The sequence below is a fragment of the Carcharhinus amblyrhynchos genome, chromosome 30 (genome assembly GCF_965287045.1).
Source record: "Carcharhinus amblyrhynchos chromosome 30, sCarAmb.v2.hapA, whole genome shotgun sequence".
Taxonomy (NCBI): Eukaryota; Metazoa; Chordata; class Chondrichthyes; order Carcharhiniformes; family Carcharhinidae; genus Carcharhinus; species Carcharhinus amblyrhynchos.
In genome coordinates, this window is record NC_137353.1 from 21,312,771 (window position 1) to 21,336,790 (window position 24,020).

Here is a 24,020-nt window from a genome sequence, read left to right on the forward strand (position 1 = left end):
CATAATCTTCTATACTCAAGAGAATATGAGCCTAGTCTATAAAATCTTATTATTTTAACCTTTTTAGCCCTGGTATCATTCTGGTTAATGAATCTATGTTGCAACCTTTCCAAGGCCAGTATATTTTTTCGGATGTATGTTGGGCAGAACTGAATGCAATACTGCAGATGGAGTCCAACCAAAGTTCTGTATAGCTGGAACAGAACTTCCACCCCTTTGTAATCCAGCTGCCTTGAAGTAAAGACCAATACTGGGTTAATCTTTTTAATTACTTTTTCATACCTATCCACTGTCTTTTTATTTCTGTACTTGAGATTAAATCTGTGCGCTCCTCTCACTTCTTAGCCTCACTATTTAGAAAATAGTCTGATCTATCATTTAAATGTAAGGTGGTTGATCTCAAACTTTCCTACGTTGAATACCATCGCTCACTTTTCAGCCAGCCACATTTTTCAGCAGGAGTCATCTGATAACAATCGGAAGTAGCATTTGTCCGATATGTCCACAATCAGTGTGATCTTAACCCCAATTGAGATCAGCTTATTAAGCCCAGACTAAAAGTTGAATCTATGGCTTATTTTTATGACTAAAAATAATGCTCAGTTGGCAAGCTGAATGTTGATCTGCTTCTTGTTTTGTTTTTTCTTTGTTTCCTCAAACTTTTGTGGGGACATTCAGAACTTGGATCTTTAATCCCTGTGACTAGGCTTTTTATCATCCCTGAGAAATTGAACATTTTGTCATGGCAGCATGGGTTTCCCCCACCCACAAAGACCGGAAGCCTTTTGTTTTGCATCTTATTGCTTGCCCAAGCAGAGTTTTCTGCTTTAAAAAGTGTGACCTCAGTCCACTTCCTTCCTCCAGCCACAGTCAAACCCCAGAAAAAAATCTATTGCGAATGAAATGCATTGTAAATGTGATCCAAAATCCAGAACAAATCGCTTCCTAATCACATTTTGCATTTCTGGAAAAGGCTTTGAGTTTTTCTCTCACAGGTTAGAGAATGCCTGATGGAAAGGTTTGTGTTGTTTTTAAAATTACTTCAATCTTTTGGGAGCTCCCTTGCTGACCTGTTTGAGAAATGCCACAGGAAAGAACTCTTCTACTCATCAAGAGTACTTTACCCCGAGAAATGTTTCTTGGGGCATGGGATGCTGATAAGGGCGTTCTGCTTTCGATCATTGAGTATTGATTTATTCATTAAAGAGCAATTGAGATCCAGTCTGTTGTCCTGGCAACCTATACTTCTTTAAAACAATCCCACACAACAAAAATGAGGTACATTGAATATCCCTCTGTGTGGGGTTTACTACTTTAGAATATAATTTAGTAGTGTGTTTCTGTAGTGGGCACGGGCACAGCACTTGTGGCAGTGATGTTAAGTTCTTACCTTCTGGTTAGCCAGTGAAATTTTTCATTAGCAATCCTGATTTTCAGTTGTTAGATGCTATTTATCTGTGTCATCTCACTAGTTTTAGGTTTTTTCCATGGTTTTGGTATGTTCGCTGCTTCTCTATGTGGCCGTTTTGCTGTAGAATTGAGCTAGGAAGTGACAATGTTAGTAACATTACTGGAAATATTCAAATTGTATACCTGTGACCATAAGGTACCAGTCTTCAATCCATTTGGATTTGAAAAGAGAGAACCCTAAAATATTCAGCTTGAACCTTGCTCTGTTCCATTTTGCAGCAAAAAAGCAGGAATGAGATTATAGTGCAATCCATTTAGCATCAGAGCATCAAATAAATATTTGCCAAAAATTGGCATGGATGATCATTGGGAACCATTAATATTGTTTACGGGAAAATACTGGTAGTCAGTTTCTACAATTCTTTAATGTCACCTTTTTTGATGTATGTATATAAAAATATAAGTTCATTTATTAATGTTACTGTGAAAATCCCCTAGTCGCCACACTCCGCCGCCTGTTCAGGAGCACTGAGGGAGAACTTAGCATGGTCAGTGCACCTAGCCAGCATTTCTTTCGGACTGTGGGAGGAAATCAGAGCACTTGGAGGAAACCCATGCAGACACGAGCAGAACGTGCAGACTCTGTACAGGCAGTGACCCAAACACGAAATCGAACCCGGGTACCTGGTGCAGCAGGTCTGGCGCTGTGCCACTATGCTGCCCCTTACATGCAGTCATTGTGTCTTAGAGCCAAAGGTTTATATTCTGTCCGGTACCTATTCCCAATAACCCAAATCAAATCTCATGGTAAACTCCTTTTGTCCTGAAAGCTTCAATTAATTATGCATATTGAGGAGGAGGTTGGACTAAAGAAATTATCCAAAGAAAATGTACATGTTAGAACTTCCTTGTTGTAATTGCTCTTTAATTTGTAAAATAACACTGAGGGTGATGGGTGCCTGGAACTCGCTGCCAGGGGAGGTTGTGGAAGCAGATACAATAATGACTTTTAAGGAGCTTCTTGACAAATACGTGAATAGGATGGGAATGGAGGGATATTGTCCCTGGAACGGTAGGGGGTTTTAGTTCAGTCGGGCAGCATGGTCGGTGCAGGCTTGGAGGGCCGAAGGGCCTGTTCCTGTGCTGTACTTTTCTTTGTTATTATATAATGTGATGCATAGCTACAATGCATCTTAACTGGTACTGTAATTTATAGAAAAAAGAACCAATGAGTGATTGAGCTGTGTAATGTGTGAATGCTGTAAGTATGCAGATAGGTCATGCTGGTTCTATATAACTGTTAATTGCTGTCTCTTTTCTGGAAATGCCATGCATGAATATGATGGGAATAGCACCACATCTTTTTAATAAAAACAAAAAATTTGGGAAAAACTCAGCAAGTCTGGCAGCATCTGTGGAGAGAGCAACATTTAATGTTTCGAGTCTGTATGACTGTCTAGAACTAGAGTTTTCACAATGAGTGCTGTGACATGGCTTAAGAAGGCATAAGATAGCAAATAGCTTTTCAATCCAATTTTGAATTGGCCTATCCAAGGATTGTCCAGTTTGTCATCTTATCGATGGCGTTAACAGATTATTTGTTCATGATCTGTGAGTTTGTTATAGTCTGTGCATCCTCCACCAGTTTGCAGTAGGACTTGGATAATCTCCAGGCTTGTGCTGACAAATGACAGGTAACATTTCTGTCACGTGAATACTAAACTTTAACAAACGAGACGAGATGCAAATACTTCCCTTTCCTTTCAAAGGCACCATCATCTTTGAAGTGTCCACCAATATCTTGGTGGTTTGAAAGGAGTTGCCAAAGTAACTTTGATAAGTTACCTTACTGCACCCTGTAGATAATAAGTATAATATTTGAGCATCAATCAAGCTGATATCTCCTGACCTGGATGGTGTTGAGCTTCATGTGGATTATTGCAGTTGCATCCATCCATACTTTGTACTTTAAAGCCAGATGGTGCACCATTGACCAGAGGCTTAACTGGACTATCCATATCTTCACCATAACCACAAAAACAGGGAAGAAAGGGCAAGAGCTTCATGATCATGGGAGCACCATTGCTTCCAAAGTCGCACAGCATTCTGACTTGAACACATCCTTCCTGTTTGTAAGTCAAAATCCTGATATTGCCAATCCTCAACATAGATCACTACAAAGACTCTGGCAATTCAATCCCAGTAGTCTTCTCAGGGCAGCTTGAACTGGGCATAAAATATGGCATTATCAGCAATGTTCTCTCTAATTCCTGTTTGTTGTGTGCAGCCAGCTTGTTGCATTGCACTGCCCAGAGAAACCACTGCTTGCCAATGTCATCTACATCCTGGGAATTCATAAAAAATATATTTAGAGTTAAACCATTTCAAGAATAGTGCTGCGGTAATTATGTAGAACAGGAAAAAAATCTGTTTTTTGAAATGATTTCCCTTACTTTTGTTGATTTGTTTCCCCTTTTCCTGTCCAGTCCACTTCTGCAATTGGGTCTAGTTCTTTCTGGATTTGGTATGCTCAGATCTCCACGTACCTCACTTATATGGATATTCTTTCTAAATCAACCTGGACAATGAGTGTGGGCCGGTTATTTTGTAACAGCGTACGATAGCTTAGTCTGATCCTTTTCATTGAGCAGCAATCAGGAGCAGGGACCTTGATTGATGTTTTTATTTTATTTTTATCCTTGCCTTTTCTTAACAAGAGTTCTTGGGTGCTCAAGCTTGTGGATAACACAAGCTTGCCCTGAATTAACTGATTTTAGCACAGGGCAGGCATTGAACCAGGAACTTCACAATACATGGTACCTTAGATAAGCATTTCTGTAGGCTTGCTTTGATGTTTTACATAGAAACATAATTCTTTCCCTTCCCTATTTCTCATAGGTTCCTATCCTTCTCCCAAGGCTGGAGCCACATTAGTTGTGTACAAGGATCTTCTGGTATTGTTTGGAGGCTGGACCAGGCCGAGCCCCTACCCTCTGCATCAACCTGAGAGGTTTTTTGATGAAATACATACCTACTCGCCCTCCAAAAACTGGTAGAGAATTAATTATTGTTTAATGTGTTACTGTACTTTTTATACCTTAAAGCTGATACGTAATGAAAGAGCTGCGTTAACTATTTATTTTGAGAGAATACACTTGTTTTTCTGCTTTAGATAAATGTACTAAGCAACTAACTACAGCAACGCCCACTTATCATGCCTGTCAGGTTGGATCAAGTGTGAAGGATGACATTGCTATTTCTGACACATTTGGCAAATTCCTTTTTCCTATTTTTTAAAACACCTATTTAACGAAAGTGTTGACAAGCTAAGAGAATAGTTAAACTCTGTTCATGATGTTTCACTGAAGTAGAAATAAATCGGGGAGTCTTTCTGGAGCAAAATGAATCAATGCTGGCACGTAGAAAGCATCTCATACGAGTAGTCAAGTGAATGGAGGTTTTTGCTATCGTTTCAGGGTTTTTTCTGGCACTACTGGAAAATCCATTATATAATCAGAAGAACCCAGGAAGTCATACCTAGAAAGAGGGCTTTTATCAGGGAGTATTATGACTTTGTCCCATGTTGGGTTTCTTCTAGGAGCTTTAATTTCCAATGACCATGGGCTGCTCTGGGGAATTGAGGTATTGGTACATCTTCACTAAGGAGGGGAAATGACAATTTATTCTGGCAGTAGATCAGTGTGAGTAATAGATGTCCAATATATTTGTCCAGCTATTGCTGCATCTTCAGCCTTCCTGAGTATTTCCTGACATGGGATATCTCTGGAACCTATTCCAGGAAATTTAGCCATCTTCCACTTCCTTGTTAGGTGGCCATTTTTCACATGCCAAGCTGAAGAGTGTTACTAGACAGGGCTTTTGAGCACTGTGTATAACCAACAATTTGCACCAGTGTTCACCAGGGCTTCTGGAACTTGAGCTGATTCCCTCCCTGGCCTTGGTGCACTGGGTACCATTGTAGCATCTAGCTGTAGCCCTGGTTGAAATTGGCTGGAGAAAAATGCTTTAAAACATTCCTTACCTGCTGTTTGGATTATGCCTGAGCATGTGATTGGGTTGTGAACATTTTCTTTTCCATAAATGTCATCTTGTTTTTCTTTCTCTGAAGGTGGAACTGTATAGTAACAACTCATGGACCCCCTCCGATGGCTGGCCATTCATCCTCTGTAATAGGAGATAAAATGATTGTATTTGGAGGGTCGTTAGGCTCTCGACAAATGTATGTATATATACACCTTAAGGAATTTTGGGGAGGATTAGTCAGAAACTGTTCAGTGCTGAGATTTTGCAATGAGATCCAATATTTAGATTGTCTCACACTTTGAATGTGCCCCTCCTTGTTTAAAACAAAAAGTTGCTGCCTGCTACAAAGTGTTGCTCGCACACGATTCCCTGGTTTATAAGGATGTGCCGATCTCTTGACCTCACTCCCTGATTTTTGATTACTCTTGCCTGTGGAGTAGCTAAGCTTCACTCCTGGTGGCACTGCTGAGGTTAGTAGGTTGTTGTTTGTGGAATCGCAAGCATAACCTTCATCCTACATCTGCAGATGACGCATTACATCATCAAAATGTCAACTGTCAAGAAGCTTTTAAGAACATAAGAACATAACATTTTCACAATTTTTTTTAAGTTAATTTGTGACTGAGCGACCAGCTGCCTCATATCAGTCAGAAAGTGTGGAATAGACAGAACCATGGTTTAGGTAATCACTTGCTGTGTCTCAGGACCTTCCTTGTTGATTAGATTTAATCCCACTGATTTAACCCTAATCCACACCTGAAAGCGTTGATGCATTTTCTTGAAGTTTCTTGAGGTTTTTGAGTAAAAAGGGGATCAGGAGGATGGGGGATGAGAAAAATATCAGCCATGATTGAATAGTGGAGCAGACTCGATGGGCTGAGTGGCCTAATTCTGCTCCTTTGTGTTGTGGTCTTATGCAGTAAGTATTCATAGTTACATTGTGCACATTCCATTGCCACTTTAACTCAATGATTTTGTCACTCTGTTGCATTATACATAAGAACATAAGAAATAGGAGCAGGAGTAGGCCATCTAGCCCTTCGAGCCTGCCCCGCCATTCAATAAGATCATGGCTGATCTGTCGTGGCTCAGTTCCACATTCCTGCCCTCTCCCCATAACCCTTAATCCCCTCTCTTATCAAAAACCCATCAATCCGCTTCTTAAAAATATTTAGCGAGGTAGCTTCCACCACTTCAACGGGCAGAGAATTCCAGAGATTCACCACCCTTTGAGTGAAGAAATTCTTCCTCAACTCCGTTCTAAACTGCCCCCCCCTTTATCTTGAGGCTGTGCCCCCTAGTCCTACTGTCTTTTCTGAGTGGGAAGAGTCTCTCCACCTCTATCCTATCCCATTTATCATAAAAACATAAGAACATAAGAAATAGGAGCAGGAGTAGGCCATCTAGCCCTTCGAGCCTGCCCCGCCATTCAATAAGATCATGGCTGATCTGTCGCTGCTCAGTTCCACTTTCCCGCCCTCTCCCCATAACCCTTAATCCCCTCTCCTATCAGAAACCCATCAACCCGCGTCTTAAAAATATTTAGCGAGGCAGCCTCCACCACTTCAACGGGCAGAGAATTCCAGAGATTCACCACCCTTTGAGTGAAGAAGTTCCTCCTCAACTCCGTTCTAAACCGCCCCCCTTTTATCTTGAGGCTGTGCCCCCTAGTCCTATTGTCTTTTTTGAGTGGGAAGAGTCTTTCCACCTCTATCCTTTCCATCCCATTCATCATCTTATACGTCTCAATGAGATCTCCTCTCATTCTTCTAAACTCTAACGAGTACAAGCCCAGTTTATTCAGCCTCTCCTCATAGCTCAACTCCCTCAACTCCGGTATCAGCCTAGTAAACCTCCTCTGCACTCCCTCCAAGGCCAAAATATCTTTGCGCAGGTGCGGCGCCCAAAAATGCACACAGTACTCCAGTTGCGGCCTCACCAATGCCCTATACAGCTGCAGCAAGACCTCCCTACTTTTATATTCAATCCCCTTTGCGATGAAGGCCAGCATCCCATTCGCCTTCCTGACCACCTGCTGCACCTGCAAGCTGGGTTTTTGCGACTCATGCACAAGGACCCCGAGGTCCCTCTGCACCGTCGCCTGCTGCAGTTTTTCGCCCCGTAAGTAATAGTCCTTCCTACCATTCTTCCTACCAAAGTGGACCACCTCACACTTGCCAACATTAAATTCCATTTGCCATTTCCTGGCCCATTCGCCCAGCCTATCTAGATCCTTCTGCAGACTCTCCACACCCTCCGCACAATTTGCCGTTCCCCCAATCTTGGTGTCATCAGCAAATTTCGACACTCTACACTCGGTTCCCTCCTCCAGATCATCTATATAAATGGTAAAAAGCTGAGGCCCCAGCACCGACCCCTGGGGCACTCCACTAGTCACCATCCGCCAATCCGAATAGCACCCGTTGACCCCCACTCTTTGCCTCCTATTTGACAACCAATCCTCTATCCACGCTAACACCCTACCCCCAACTCCATGTCCCTCGACCTTCTGCCATAACCTCTTGTGAGGCACTTTGTCAAACGCCTTCTGAAAATCTAGAAAGACCACATCCACCGGCTCTCCTCTATCCACCGCCCTAGACACATCCTCATAGAACTCCAGTAAATTTGTCAGACACGACTTCCCTTTAATGAAACCGTGCTGCGTCTGCTCTATCAAGCAATTCCCTTCAAGATGCCTCGCAATTTCCTCCTTAATGACAGATTCTAACATTTTACCTACCACAGACGTTAAACTAACCGGCCTATAATTCCCGCCTTTTGCCTGGCACCCTTCTTAAACAACGGCGTAACATTAGCCGTTTTCCAATCATCTGGCACTTCCCCGGAATCATCTTATACGTCTCAATGAGATCTCCCCTCATTCTTCTAAACTCTAACGAGTACAAGCCTAGTTTATTCAGCCTCTCCTCATAGCTCAACCCCCTCAACTCCAGCATCAGCCTAGTAAACCTCCTCAGCACTCCCTCCAAGGCCAAAATATCCTTGCGTAAGTACGGCGCCCAAAACTGCACACAGTACTCCAGCTGCGGCCTCACCAATGCCCTATACAGCTGCAGCAAGACCTCCCTACTTTTATATTCAATCCCCCTCGTTATGAAGGCCAGCATCCCATTCGCCTTCCTGACCACCTGTAAGCTGGGTTTTTGCGACTCATGCACAAGGACCCCGAGGTCCCTCTGCACCGTCGCCTGCTGCAGTTTTTCGCCACGTAAGTAATAATCCTTCCTAACATTATTCCTACCAAAGTGGACCACCTCGCACTTGCCAACATTAAATTCCATTTGCCATTTCCTGGCCCATTCGCCCAGCCTATCTAAATCCTTCTGTAGACTCTCCACACCCTCCGCACAATTTGCCGTTCCACCAGTCTTGGTGTCATCAGCAAATTTCGACACCATACACTCGGTTCCGTCCTCCAGATCATCTATATAAATGGTAAAAAGCTGAGGCCCCAGCACCGACCCCTGGGGCACTCCACTAGTCACCAACCGCCAATCCGAATAGCCCCCATTGACCCCCACTCTCTGCCTCCTATTTGACAACCAATCCTCTATCCACGCTAACACCCTACCCCCAACTCCATGTCCCCTGACCTTCTGCAGTAACCTCTTGTGAGGTACCTTGTCAAACGCCTTCTGAAAATCCAGGAAGACCACATCCGCTGGCTCTCCTCTATCCACTGCCCTAAACACATCCTCATAGAACTCCAGTAAATTTGTCAGACACGACTTCCCTTTAATGAAACAGTGGTGCGTCTGGTCTATCAAGCAATTCCCCTCAAGATGCCTCGCTATTTCCTCCTTGATGACGGATTCTAAGTTTACCTACAACAGACGTTAAACTAACCGGCCTATAATTCCCTGCCTTTTGCCTGGCACCCTTCTTAAACAACGGCGTAACATTAGCCGTTTTCCAATCTTCCGGCACTTCCCCGGAATCCAGAGACGTCTGGAAAATAACCACCAATGCATCCACTATCACCTCCGCCATTTCTTTCAGAACCCTCGGATGCATTCCATCCGGTCCTGGGGACTTGTCCACAGTCAGCCCCTCCAGTCTGCTGAGCACCGCCTCTCTAGTAACAGTAATATCATTGAGACCCTCCAGTCCTACCACCTTTCCATCTCTAACACCCGGCAAATTATTCACGTCCTCCTCTGTGAAGACCGAAACAAAAAAGTTATTCAAGACCTCAGCCATATCCCCATCCCCTACCACAAAGTCCCCCTTCTCATCCTGTAAGGGTCCAATGTTCACCCTAGCCAGCCTCTTCCTTTTTATATATTTATAAAAACTCTTGCTATCCTTTTTTATATTAAGCGCTAGCCCATTATTCTCAATGCAGCTCTTTTTCTTTGATTAGCAGAATCCTGGCAGTCCAATTCTCTTCCGATAGTTGCTTTGCTCCAGTATTTATTTCTTCTGATTTACCCTTGTGTTGCTCTTCCTTTCTTGATCTTTGCATTAACTTGTCTTTTGTATTTCTTTTCTGACCTGTGCCATTTTGACCCATGCAGGAGTAACGAAGTCTGGATCTTAGATATGGAGCAGTGGGCCTGGTCTAAACCAGCAACATCAGGTACCATGCCCCATCCGAGGGGTGGGCAATCCCAGGTGAGGGGAGAGACCTGATGGTGACTTTGCTTCTTATTCAGTGTGCATGTTTTTTTCCTTGATGCAATGAGGAATGTGCATTTGAGATGTGATTTATATTGGTGTCATTATAGACCAGGTTTTGGTGCAGTCAGTCAAGGATTAGTAGAGTTGTTGGAATATCAGAAAAGCACCTGAGATTAAACATTTACCCAACTACAGAGCTGATTTAACCAAAGTATGGGATATTTAGATTCATCTTTCTTCCCTGATATGAAGTGTTGTTCTCTTTAAACAAACACATGCCAGCAAATATGACATGAGATGGCATTGTGAACTAGCATTATACTGTGAGGTAATTAAAAGCCTATATTCAGGTAGCCCATTCAATTGTGATATAACAGTGTCTAAAATGACCTGACCACTACCTCACCTTATTCTAGTTTCACTTTGCTCCATTCAGTAAGAAGCCAGGAAGAGTTTTCTTTTTGTTTTTGGTTGAAAGCTCATTTATTTAATTTGTTTTTTTTTAATGTTTTGTCTTAACTTTCTTCCCTCGTAATTAACTTTTCTTCTATCGATCTTCTTGCTTTTCTTTCAGGCTCATTTTCTCACCCACGTAGGGTCATAGAATCATTTTAGATACTGTGAAATCACTCTCGTTTAGCATGTGCCATCTTGTCGCTATTTAAAAAAAAAACCTGGGTACAAATTAAAGAATCCCTGCAGTGCAGAAAGAGGCCATTTTGCCCATCAAGTCTGCACCAATCACGATCCCATCCAGGCCCTATCCCCATGACTCCACTTATTTACTCTGCTAACCCCCGACACTAAGGGGCAATTTAGCATCGTCAATCAACCTAACCCACCAAAAATAAATGGTCAGATTGTTCACATAAAAGAGTGTGCCCTATATTTTTAAAGTAGCTTTAGAGAAGAGCTGTCAAGAGTACATGATTAATATAATTAATATTAGGGGAGGTGATGGCCTATCTTCCCATCAGTGTGGGAAGAAACCAGAGGGGAAACACGCAGACATGGGGAGAACTTGCAAACTCCACACAGGCAGTAACCCAAGCAGGGAATCGAACTTGTGCGCCGGCGCTGTGAGGCAGCAGTGCTAACTATTGTGTCACAAACGGATTGTTGTCTGTGCTTTTCCCTTACCCCAGTAGAGCAGGTATAATCTAATGTATGATGGTCTCAGCTTTGACACAGCAATAACATTATTATCTCTGAGCCAGAATGTCATAGATTCAAGTCTCACTCTAGAGACTCGAGAAAAAGCCTGTGCTGGTGCTTCAGTGCCATACTGAAGGATTTTTTGTATTATCAGAGATTGTGTGTCTTGGGTCAGACACTAAATGAAGGCCTTGCATATACCCTCTCAGGTGGATGCAAATGATTTAATTGCACTATTCAAAGAAAAGCAGGAAAGTTCTTCCAGTGTCCTGGCCAATATTTATCCTTCAGCCTAAATAACTTTAAAAAAAAACATGGTTGTTATCGTATAGAATCCCTGTAATGCAGAAGGAGGCTGTTTGGTCCATTGCACTGGCAATTATCCCATTCCATAACCCCACGTATTTACTCTGCTAATCTCCTTAACTTTGGACTGTAGGAGGAAACTGGTGCACCCAGAGGAAACTTAATCAGAAACGGGGAGAACGTGCAAACTCCACACAGTTATCCAGGGCTGGAATTTAATCCAAGTCCCTGGCCCTGTGAGCAGCAGTGCTAATCACTTGTGTCGCTCTGGAACCTGGGATTTTGCTGTGTACAATAATGCGCTCCTTTTCCTGCATTATAACAGTGCCACTCTTCAAAAGCCTTAAATGGCTGTCCAGCACTTTGGGATGTGCTTTGGTTGTGAAAGGCACAGTGCAGACACAAATCCTTTCTTTTTTTAATAAATGCTGAATACATCAATTCTGTGTTTTGATCTCTGTAAAAGTAAGAGGATTCCAATACCAGATATACCATAGTGATTTGCAGTGTTAGTGAATGGTTACACAGTGAACATAGTTCTGCCTTTGATTTAAATGGGTCAGATTGTTCACGCAGAAGAGTGTGCCCTATATTTTTTAAGTAGCTTTAGAGCAGAGCTGTCAAGAGTACATGATTAATATAATTAATATTAGGGGAGGTGGTGGCCTAGTGATATTATCGCTAAACTATTAATCCAGAAACTCAGCAAAAGTTTTGATGACCTGGGTTCGAATTCCACCATGGCAGATGGTGGAATTTGAACTCAATAAAAAATATCTGGAATTAAGAATCTACTAATGACCATGAAACCATTGTCGATTGTTGTACAGACCCATCTGGTTCACTAATGTCCATTCAGGAAGGAAATCTGCCGTCCTTACCCAGCCTGGTCTACATGTAACTCTAGAGCCATAACAACGTGGTCGACTCTCAATCGCCCCCGAAATGACTGAACAAGCCACTCAGTTCCAAGGGAAACCAAGGATGGGCAATAAATGCTGGCTGGCCAGCCAGTGACACCCATGTCCCACAAATGAATTTTAAAAAACGATACTTATTCTTGAGGTAGTCACTGATGGACAAAGACGTTGACATAAAAATATTTTAACTTGTGTTTAGATTATTATTGATCATGAAACCATCCTGATACTGGGAGGCTGCGGAGGACCCAATGCAGTGAGTATCTGCATCATCTTCCTGTACTGGGGCATTTTCTCCCTACCTGTTACTCTTAGGATTTGGGGCTAGTCATAGCTAGTGCAGTAGCACTATGATGAAAGATTGCTGTATCGTAATTTGGAAAAACAGTCTTTAAGAACAATTACTTAATCCTCTTAAAATGTTTCTTGTTTCTGTTTTAAATGTTCAATAATTTAGGAAATGAAATAAGCAAATTCCGACTGGGTCAGTAACGTTACAGTCTTCACGGATGCTAAAGAGTATTGGTTAAAAATAAATATACCAGGAAAAACTTGTGGACATAGGGTTGTGAAAATGAAGAACTGCTCCAGAAAGCATGTTTGGGTGAAAAGGAAGGTAGATACTTGGGAAGTAAAAATACTAAAGATTTTGGAGAAAGGATAGCAAATTGAAATAAAAAAGATCAAGCAATTCTACAATTAACTAAGTTCGAATAGGTTGTGTTGGCTGGCTGGCTGCCCTTTTGCTAATATGATAGCCGACACTGAACTGTAACTCCATGTAATTTCAAACCACATCACAAATTCCAACTTTTAGTTTGGTTTAAAGGAAAATAATATAGCCATTCTTTTTTAATTGTTTGAAAATAAATTTAGCCAAAAATAAACATTAAAAAATGATGGGAGTTAAATGGAGGCAGTAATGTAATAATGTAAACATAAAGGGACATCAGCAATGCTATAAATCTTGTGGCTACAATATTGCACTTGAAGTCAGTTTACAGTTCTGTGCTATCCTTTAATGCGTGGTACAGTAAATGCATATTGATAACACCATAAACAGCCATTTGATACATCTGTGTTCAAGGGAATCTGCAGATTTTGGATAAATTGTCATCCCCTAAATAAGATGCATGTATAAAGAGGGGCATATTCAACTTTTGCATAAATAAGAGGTGTTTGGCTGTAACAGGGAGGAGCTGAGTCCCATTTTAAAAGGCTATATTTCAGTACTTTATACACCTTAACTTCAATGTGGCGTTTGTTCAACTTGGTAAACTGCCCCAAGTCATGGTAGTTTGGATTGATGTTAATATCGTATTGTATGTTAGTTAATGGCCGATTGGGTCCACATTACCAAATAATCGAGTCTGCATGCTTTTTGTGTATACATTAAAACTTGTTGACTTGCTGTTCTAAAACAGCTGTTTAAGGATGCCTGGTTGCTACATATGAACAGTACCCCTTGGACATGGCAACAGCTTAAAGTGGAGAATGAGGAGCATGGGGCACCAGAGCTATGGTGTCATCCGGCCTGTAGGGTAAGACTTCACACAAGTTTTGTGTTAAATATGGAGATTAGATGACTCAGCTCGTTGACCCTGTGATTAACTGAGAATAGACTAAAACCATTTTGGGTTGATTTATGCTGAGTTAGCTGATGCTCACTATCTGGCTCTTGAATAATGTACTGAACAATGGCTGGCACTTGTGCCACTGTGCTGCAGACAGTACAGGAGAGGAGGGGGCAATTGATATATTTTTGGATTACTTCTGGATTGTTTGCCTTGCCTTATGGCTCATGATATAAAACCATTATTTTTCACTGCAGCCATTCACCTTCCTATTGTGGTTGTTTCGGAAGCAATCATGCTTTGATTTATTCCTTAAGTAAAACCTAGCCATGTCAAGAACCTTCCACATTCGGGGGGGTTGGGGTCAGGTCAGTCTCTTCATACGTGAAAGAATCAATACAATCAAAAATTTAAAGCATAATTTTGAATCAGTTATTCTGATCGCTGTGAGGTGAGGAAAGAGTCAGTGCACTCCAGAAGTTGGTTGATCAGTGACATCTCATTATTCATTAAACTAGGTTACTAGGAAAACCATGACTCAATTTGATTTTCATTTTCTAAAAGTCATTTGTTTTCCCTTGCATAATTCCATTTTATATCTTTTTTTCACAAGCTGCACACATAGAACTATCCATAATGTGGTCCATGAGTTTGACTTTGAGGCAGGACCTCACTGTCTGCCATTGTTGCACTGGACACAACTTTTATTGAAAGACATTCATGAAATCATGAAGTCCTGAGGTGCCAGTTGAAGGTATTGAAATTCTAAATGCTAAGTCGTGAGACATGATTGGAAGCTAAGGGAAATTTGCGTTAACTATATCAAAGGGCACAGTAAGAAGTCTCACCATACCAGGTTAAAGTCCAACAGGTTTATTTGGAATCAAGAGCTTTTGGAGCACTGCTCCTTCCTCCCCTGAGGAAAGAGAGAAGTAATCTTGTTGATCAGGCAAGGAGTTAATAGTATTTTCTGCAAATTAAACTAATTGTCAGGGGAAGTGGTTATGTCCATCTCCATATTTTTGTCCAATCCTTTGAGGAGGTTGGAGGAGATAGTTATGTTCATTTAAATGGTTTGAATGGAATTTTTGTTAACAGATGATTTTTTAAAATGTTGATAATTGTGGACAAGGTTGACTAATATTTCTCACTTAATTTCTAGGTTGGACAATGCGTGGTAGTGTTCAGCCAAGCACCTAGTGGCCGAGCCCCCCTCAGTCCCAGTTTGCATTCTCGCCCATCTCCTATCAGTGCCACACCACCAGCCCTTGGTGCAGAAATGAGAGAGCATCGATCACAGTCTCCAGTACGAAGTACTGATGAAGTTCCTTGTGTGAATGGACGTTGGGGTACTTTGCGGCCAAGGACGCATAGGCCAACAACATCTGGTTCTCGGGAAGGCAGCCTATCTCCAGCCAAAGGAGAAAGGTCACCAGTTTTAAATGGTGGAACATTATCCCCAGGATCCTTGGCTGGCTCTTTGGATAGTCCAGTACAACCAGGATCCCCTGTCACATCAGCTGTGGTGGAGGGTTATGATCTTCGAGGTTCTATTGGAGGACTTCCGCATGCCACTAGGCAAAGCACACCAGTGGAACAGAAGGTAGATTCAGGATTAGATCCGTTTAGATCTCAGGATGCAGTCAACTGGGACTCAAAAGCCTCTTCCAGCAGCAGCCTTGGAGAAGATGGGAATGGGACAAGTCCTGGAGCTGAGATTAATGTTGGGAATGCTCCAGAGCAGACAAATGGAATTCACACACCACCTCACATTGCAAGTGCTTCTTCAGGCCCAGTCTCACCAGGAGCACTCCGAAGAGGACTGGAGGCCGTGAAGGATTTCTTACCACAAAGTTCATCGTCTGTTGTTTCAGCTAGCGGAAGTTCGGCTCCTTTATCTGTAACACCAGGAAACACCGGTCAAAGTTCAAACAGTACTGATGCACCACCACGCCCTTCACCCGCCCAGGCAGATGGACATACACTGCCACCAATTGCACGCCGGTTAGGCCACCACCCACCTCAATCTCTCAATGTAGGGAAGCCCTTGTACCAGAGCATGAACTGCAAGCCAATGCAAATGTATGTGTTGGATATAAAGGATGCAAAAGAGAAGGGAAAAGTTAGTTGGAAAATATTCAACAGTGGCTCAGTTGTAGGCCCACCAGAAACCAGTCTCCACACAGTGGTACAAGGCCGGGGCGAGTTGATCATTTTTGGGGGGCTAATGGACAAGAAACAGAACGTGAAGTACTATCCAAAAACCAATGCATTGTATTTTGTGCGAGCGAAGAGATAATGCACCACCTCAAGGTATTTCACATGACCTGATGCACACCCATAAGCTGTGAATTCAAAAAAAAACATTTATCTGTAAAACTACTCTGGAAATGGCTTAAAGTTTGCTTGTTAAAACACAAATTTTACCCCATTCCAGTGAGTTTGTTATATTCGGACTGATCTGTCTTAATTTGACTCTCGCTACATTCTCAAAAGCTTCTGCTGCCTTCAATACTGACCAGATAAGGAAATGGTGTGTCAATATTTCCACCATTGCAGTAACTCGTATGTGGTATGCTGCAGGTTAGCAAACGTGCTTTAGCTAGGTAAGATCTTACTATAAACAAGTGCATTGATAGTGGCACAACGGGTTAGCAGGAGTCTGCAATGCCTGGTTTGAAGTTGCAGCTTTTCCATAGGAGCTGATGTCCACCTCACTGAGATGGATTAGTTTTGCGATTCAGTATTTTGGTCGCAACCTTCAATCTGCTCAGTGACTATCCTTTTATCAATCAGCTAACTGACATGAACCAAGCACTCCAAAAATTGCACATGCTGACTCCAAAGCCAGTTGAGTTGACGCGTACATTCTGATCAATGAAGGATGCTGTATAGAGTTTAACCTTTTTCTTTACTGCAGTTTATAACTAATTTATTTTTGAAGAGGAACGGTGCAGCTAATGTATTGAGAAAGAGAAATGCCCGATATAGACAGAATTGGACTTGCCATAGTACTTAATCCACTGCAGACTGGGGGCATTCATACTGAGCCGTACCTGTCCCAGCTGTGGAATGGGGCACCCAGCCCTCGTATTCACCCCACTGGGGGAAGGAGCACTCATTGCATCAATCCCATTGCAGGAGGGGTCTCTAAGGGATCAGTGTACTTGTTCTATTATCAGTGGGGGCAAGTAACCAAGGAATGTTGGCGTTTCTAGAGTTGTTCTAATGATTTACTGTAGAGATGCTTGAGGGATGTAAGCCCCGTAACTGCCAAAAGCCTTTTGTCACCCAGGTGGTAAAATAGGATGGAGTCTATCCAAGGGAAAAGAACCTTTTTGTTGATGATAGCAGGCTGAGTGTTGTAGTAATCAGTTGGAATGTATTGCCGCAACCTTGTGCTGTATTAAATTCTGTCTGTTGTCTGACTTAGAAATCTGACTCTCATTTCAGTCGGGGTACAATTGCAAACTGGTGTTTAATTTATATTTTAATGGCTGTATCAGGGAGCTAGTTGACACAGTTGTCTCGGTTTAATTGAGAGCATCTCACACCCCACTGGCTTTGATGATCCTATTTTCAGTGGCGAAGGGAACTTGTTAGGCAATATTTGATAGCTTTTCTATTTACTTTCTGGAATTTTTGCTCTTGAAAAGCTCATGTTTTATTTTCCTGCCTGTTGCAGTCAAATAAGGCCATTTAATTGACAACACACAATGCCCTTGTTCATCGATAATGTAGAGATGTCTGCTTGAACCAGAACAGTATCCTGCTTTAATTAAATAACATGTTTAATTTTAATTTGTGTTATGAGCAATTCCATCATCAATTAAGTTGGAGTGTGCTGCCAGTAATTGTCTATTATTCCAAGGCTTAGGTCAGAATGAAGTTGCCATGGGAAATAAGTACTTAGCTGCGATTTTGCAACTAGGGAATTTTTCTGAACTATTTAAGCATCCACTGTCTTTCTACTGTTCTTTCAGTCTTGCAGACTCCAGGACAGTATATTTTGCTGAAGTTTTGTTGTGAGCCATGTTGCCTTCAGGATTGCTCCTGCCCGTTGCACAAAAAAGAGGTAGTGAACTTTGTGATTTCTTGTACACTGAGATCTCAATATATGATCTTCTGGGTAGCTGCCATGGAGAGATTGCAAAAGGAGAACGAAAACGCAGAACAGAAAGTTAACACGGTTGTTTTATAGTTTTAATATAACCTCTTCAATTACTTTGAGGACGCCAGGATAGTCCTGTCTCCTAATGTTGCTTTGCCCTCTTTCTAACTTGCCAATAAGAGTTGAATCCCAGCACTGGCTCTATCCCAAGCAGGCATGGTGCAGTTTAAGACCATGGACAGGCACATAGAGCAGGAACTGTGCTTAGTGTTGAAGGTGAAAGGGAAGCAGATATGAGCAAGACACCACAGTATTAAGTCTTACTGCCCTGGAAAGTGGGACATTCTGTGGTAATGTGCTCTTCCTGCTCCATAAACTTCACTAATTGTTCAAATCTAACAAACTGCCGATCACAAAGGATGGAAGAATTTGGATAAGATTTAACTGAAGTGCAGCAGAACAGAAGGCCTGCAGCTTTCAAAAGCAAATGGCAGCAAATTGGGACCATCACGTAAAGGATGTCCTTTCTTTAGAGAGCAAATGCCCACATTGTAGCTTTCAAATTGAAACTCATGAGGAACAAATTCAAGGAGTCATCTTGAATTTTGTTGGATGGTTGAGCTTTTGATTTGCTAGTATGTATGCATGTAGCCACGTGAAGTTTATCTAGACCCCAGAAAACAGAGGGGCTGCTTTGCCAGCCCTGTGCACACATACAAGAGATGAATGTACATGGAAGCTAATGGATGCAACAGTTCCCATTTAAAGCAGCTCCCTTGGTTGTCTTTGTGAATTTTGGTGGTTTGGAGTCTGCTGCAACAAAGTGTGTAACATTTTATGTAATGTCACACAGTCAAGAGACCCTGGCTGATTTTTGTGCTATTTGGATTTCTCGATAGATACCTGATCCTTAAAACTGCAACTCATTTAAAGTGTTGACAATTTCACCTAAAACCGGAGAATTGTGCCACCCCTGAGCACATCAGGAACTCACTCTGGAGAGAAGTGAACTTGTCACAGGGCTCTGAATGCCATCATTTGTTCGAAGCTATCAGCTTCTTTGTGTGTATGCAGTGGCTTACTGCTGCCCAGGGCTACAAATGTGTTGAAGGCAGTAAAGAGGGCTTTAAATTGCACACATACGGTCCCTTTGCCAGACCTGCTGCTTTGATCTATTTTCTACAGGTTTTAGTTAATGTAAGGATGAACTAAAATGCTGCTCAAATTTTGAATCAAGTAAATGTAAGTGGTGAAAAGCCTTTCACTTTTTGATGTGCCCCAGGTATATGATAAGACTGTTGGGTGTGTGGGTACATATCTGGGAATCCTTTTCACGCCTAAATTCATTGAATTCATGCCTGGGTTTGATGAGGTTTGTGGTGCAGATGTGTTTTGTATTTGTAATTTTTCTCCAAGTAAAACCACAGTAGTGGTGCTATTTATGTCAGCCTGTTTCCTAATCACACAATTGATTCACAAAATCAGTGACGTTAAATTCTATGCAATACTTTCAACCCCAAAACTTAGCTATTCAGATCTGGTTCCAGCTTATCCTTCCACTGTATCTCAAAAGGTTTAATATATCCAAGCCATGTCATGCAGTCACTATATCAGTTCCATTCTTATCTTCTTGAGGAAAGCATGGCATGTTTGTACTCTAGATTGCTCCAAGATGATGTGCCTGGTGGTGGATGTTTAGAGCCAGTAAGCCCTCTGTACAGACTTGATAATCTGATAACTAAAGCAGCCATATTCACAGTACTTAAGGACATTGTTGCTTGAACAGCTAATCTCACTAATGTGCTCGATGTTCACTGGTGGGGATTACACTTAGAAAACCCCAATGGGAAGAGAAGTTCTGTAGCGAATGGTGGGAAGTTCACTAATACTCCATGTTTGTAAGCTGTGCAGCTTTAACCAGTTACGCACCAGCAAGTATCCCTGAGTATACTTGAGGGTCTTTAATCATTTGCTCTGCCAACCTGTACCTGTGTTCTCTAATGGTAGTGAAGTGTGATTCCCTGGGAAGAGTATGGCCAACTCACTTTGGACCAGGTGTAGCCTGGTTTAAAGATTCAAATATAATGATTGGTTTCTCTGTGCCAGACATTTGACTATACAGTAGTAACTCTGTTGGCACCCTATTGCTGGTACATAGCCATTCTTCTTTGCATGCCCTGATTCTTCGAGAAGGTCTGATTTCACTATGGTAAAGAAAACACTTGGCCAATTAACCAATTGTATTTTGAGACTACCTAACTTTTTGGCTGTCTTTGGCTTCAGCTGCTGCGATCAGATCCGATGATTTCACATATTCAGCTGTTGCAGAATTGGACATCAATACAAACCAGAGCAAGCAATTTCAAATGCAAAGGGGAGGGAAATTGTGACACCTGAAGCTTGCAAACTCTTTGTTCATTGATTATAATCCCCTGCAAATGTTCTATCTATTGATGTATTAAACAGAGCAGTTAAGGGCCACGTTGGTTTCCTTTTCCTCTGCTAATTTCTATCAGGGTGTATTATCACTGGATATGGGTTTGTTTAGTTATTTATCAACCATTTAATTTCTTCTGCCATTTTTGGTGTTACTTTTGGCTTCACACCTTTGCTTAATATCATTTTTGCTTGGTTTTATAAAAACATTCTTACTTTTGTGCTGGTTAAGATGAAAGAATGGCCCTGTTTCCATTTAGTTCACAGGTCATGTACAGCGCAGGCAACGCCTACATTTTCACAGGATTAGAAGACATCTTCAGTTTTTCATTACAAAAACATCATCCCCTCTCTGTTGCCTCTCTGGTATTGTCAACTTACTTTTCCCGTTGTCCGGTGCCCACTTGGAATGATCAAATTTATTTCATCTCGGACTCTGTCAGCGAGCGGATTCTGGGAGACTTGATTCACAAACCCAGGTCTGAAGGTTAAAGATCAGAGACACCCCACTCCTCACCAACACCCCCCTGCCCCCCTCCGTTTTTTTTTCAGAAATGTAAGATTTACTATCCTAACAAATTTAGGAAGAAAAGATTGCATAGAAATAAATTGTATTTAAATAGCTCAGAATTTGACAAAGCATTTCATATTCCAATGAAATAATTTCAAAATTCAATTCACTTGTTACATAGGAAACACAATTTGCACATACAGTCCCATAATTTTGTAATTGAGATAAATGACTAGTCACTTGTGATGGTGGTTGAGGGATGAATGGTTAGTCTGGACTCTTGAGAACTGTCATCCTGTTTGAATAGTGCTACAGAATCTAAAGATGTCCCTAAAAAGGCAGACTTGAATCATCTGAAAGCCAGTGACATTGACGGAGCAGGCTCCCTTAATACTGCATTGAAGAATCAAACTATTTTATAGTACGCTCAAGACCTGATTAACTTATAATGACACATTTAGAATGTTGGGAGCTAGGACCAGATGCGATTTTTTTTTACTTTTTGAAACCCCAATTCAAAGAAGTTTATTGTTAGGAATGATAAACTTTTGGGGTTGGGAGTGGGGTGGGGGGAGAAGGAAAATTAAATCTCAAAATGTTCCATATTGCTTGTATTTACTTCTAGGTTTGTCACATGGTAGGGTGGTCCCTGGTAGCAACATCTGTTATTTTGAACTCTTCTGTATGAAAAGAGAGAATTTGTTTTGCATTCAATTCTTTGCACAACCTTGGAGGTTCTTGACCTGGGAGTTATCACTGCTCTGTCCCTATAGTAAATGGTTTTATTCCCCTCACGAGTTGCAGCTGGCAGTTTGAGTAGAGCAAAAATTCTGAAGTTGCAATGGGCAACACAGATCAGGTTTCCATACAAACAGCCAGGTCATCAGGCGCTGATACACCATGGAGTCTGCTGCTGTCACCCACTGAAATATAAAGATACAAACAGTTTTGTGCAGCTGTGAAAAGTCTTATGCTGGATCTTTTTTGCTATCTCGCTGCTGCAAATTGTCTAGATCTCTTGATTCTCTCTGAGTCCTTTTGTGTTTTCCAGGCTGATTCCTTTGTATCTGGCTCCAAAGTAACAAAAATGATTTGTAGCAACCGCCTTAATGCTACAAAAATTGCTCCAGTTGCTGGAAATCCTCAAATCTAGCAGCATGTGCGGAGAGAGAAGCAGAATTGACATTTCAAGTCAATGACTTTCCATCAATGCCATTTAGCTTTGTGCGGTAGTTTAAACATCTGAAGCTGATGCTGCAGTTACAGTTGAGATTCCCTTCTCTCTCTCTTCCCATTTCCACACACAGCCACATATTGGCAGGCGCTAGAGCAATGCTTAGGTACAAACCTGACATGTTGATTTCTTTTGGAAAATAATGTTGGTATTTAAAACAACAATTGGCATTCTGTACTCTTGCATTAAGATTTTAAATTTGAAATCCAAACCTTTTCAGTGGAAGGAGCAAGTTGAAAAGTAATCTGGACAAATTACAACAGTCAATTTTGTAACATCTGTTTTTGTGCTGAAATGACTGTTGTGAATGCAGATGATTGAATCAGCTTTGAGAAGCTGTTGTTAAACCAGGTTTCTCCCTGTCAGAATAGCTTCTGTTTCCATAAGAAGCTTTCCTCTCTAATGCAGTGGTCTTGTGTAAAATCTGCACAGCATTCCTACACAGATGCAACAGTAGCTTGTGTTATGGGCTGAGCAGGTGTTGTTGCCTGAGTCCATGATTTAGAGTGCAATGGAGGTGTTTTGTAAAACTGAACCAACCTTTAATTAAAAAGACATTGTTTAAAGAAAGAATTGAATTGTTATTGCTGTCAAATGGAGTACCTGATTGTGTAGTCTTAATGTGAATTGCATCTGAGTCAAGAAGGTGCCAAGTTGAATTCCTGGTTGGTTCTGTTAACTGATTTCGGACAGATTAGCAATAGGAATGCCAGCATTGGCCTCGATGGGGAAAACACCCAGGATCCTTGCTCTTGCTGCTAGGCAATATCCTCTGTTGAAAAGTGATTGTGTATATGTGAAAGTTGGGATACCCTTCATGATCAAATAATCTGCCGTCACTCACCATCTACACTGGCATATGATTAACTACTTGGGTAAGTTACTGAAGGACACCTCAGCCTTGTGGACCTTGTAAGCGAGCAAGGGTCATCACTGAGAAGAGGGGATGAATCAAGGTGGTGATTAACCGATTAATGTGTATCTTATTTCCACAGATAATAAAACAAAAGTGAAGATCATTGCACCAGACCTGATAATTTTGGGTGTTCCCCCCCGCCCCCCCACACACACACACACACACATATCCACTTCTGGTCTCTCCCCCCCCCCCCCCCCCCCAAATCAAGTGACCTACTTGTTGAAAGTTGAATGAAATAGTAAATTCATCTTAGTCAACCTCTAGGATATAAGAAACTTGATGTCCTTTCATATTGAGGAAGGTTTGAAAAACTACCTCATATTGCACCAGCCAACAGCTGATGTACTGCATTTATTATAATACAGTCATGGTAGCTCCTAATGCCCACAGCTGGAAAAAGAGTCTTTTCCTTGTGTTGACACATGGAGGAGCATGAATTGTTCCAGAGACTCAGTCTCAGCCAACTCTTTATCCAAGCAACTGGATTTTGATAATTCTGATCTGAGATTTCTTCAGCTGCATCTTTATCATTGTGACTACAAGGAGGTGGTATGAGAAGAGGATCCCAAACTTGTGGATTACTTTTAATATTTTTAAATCAGTGAAATGGATGGAAAAATAGCTGAGGCCCTAGAAATTGTGTTTCATACTTCTATTGAGAGGATATGTGTGCTGGAAGACTGAAGATTGGTAAATATGATTGGTTTTCAAAAAGTAAGATGGAATTAGCACAGGCAAATACACACTATTAACATC

At 41.7% G+C, this 24,020-nt stretch overlaps 1 protein-coding gene across 2 annotated transcripts in view; it reads left to right on the forward strand.

Annotated features, from left to right (window-relative positions):
- Positions 1–23,364, forward strand: part of fbxo42 (F-box protein 42) — a 42,880-nt gene extending 19,516 nt beyond the window's left edge. For both annotated transcript variants that reach the window (XM_080214901.1, XM_080214900.1), the window contains exons 5-10: positions 4,309–4,462; positions 5,540–5,650; positions 9,996–10,092; positions 12,679–12,735; positions 13,904–14,020; positions 15,216–23,364. In XM_080214901.1, the coding sequence (XP_080071027.1) occupies positions 4,309–4,462; positions 5,540–5,650; positions 9,996–10,092; positions 12,679–12,735; positions 13,904–14,020; positions 15,216–16,352 (1,673 nt within the window). In that variant the 3' untranslated portion in view covers positions 16,353–23,364. The remainder of the gene's footprint in view (positions 1–4,308; positions 4,463–5,539; positions 5,651–9,995; positions 10,093–12,678; positions 12,736–13,903; positions 14,021–15,215) is intronic.
- The last annotated feature ends 656 nt before the right edge of the window (positions 23,365–24,020 follow it).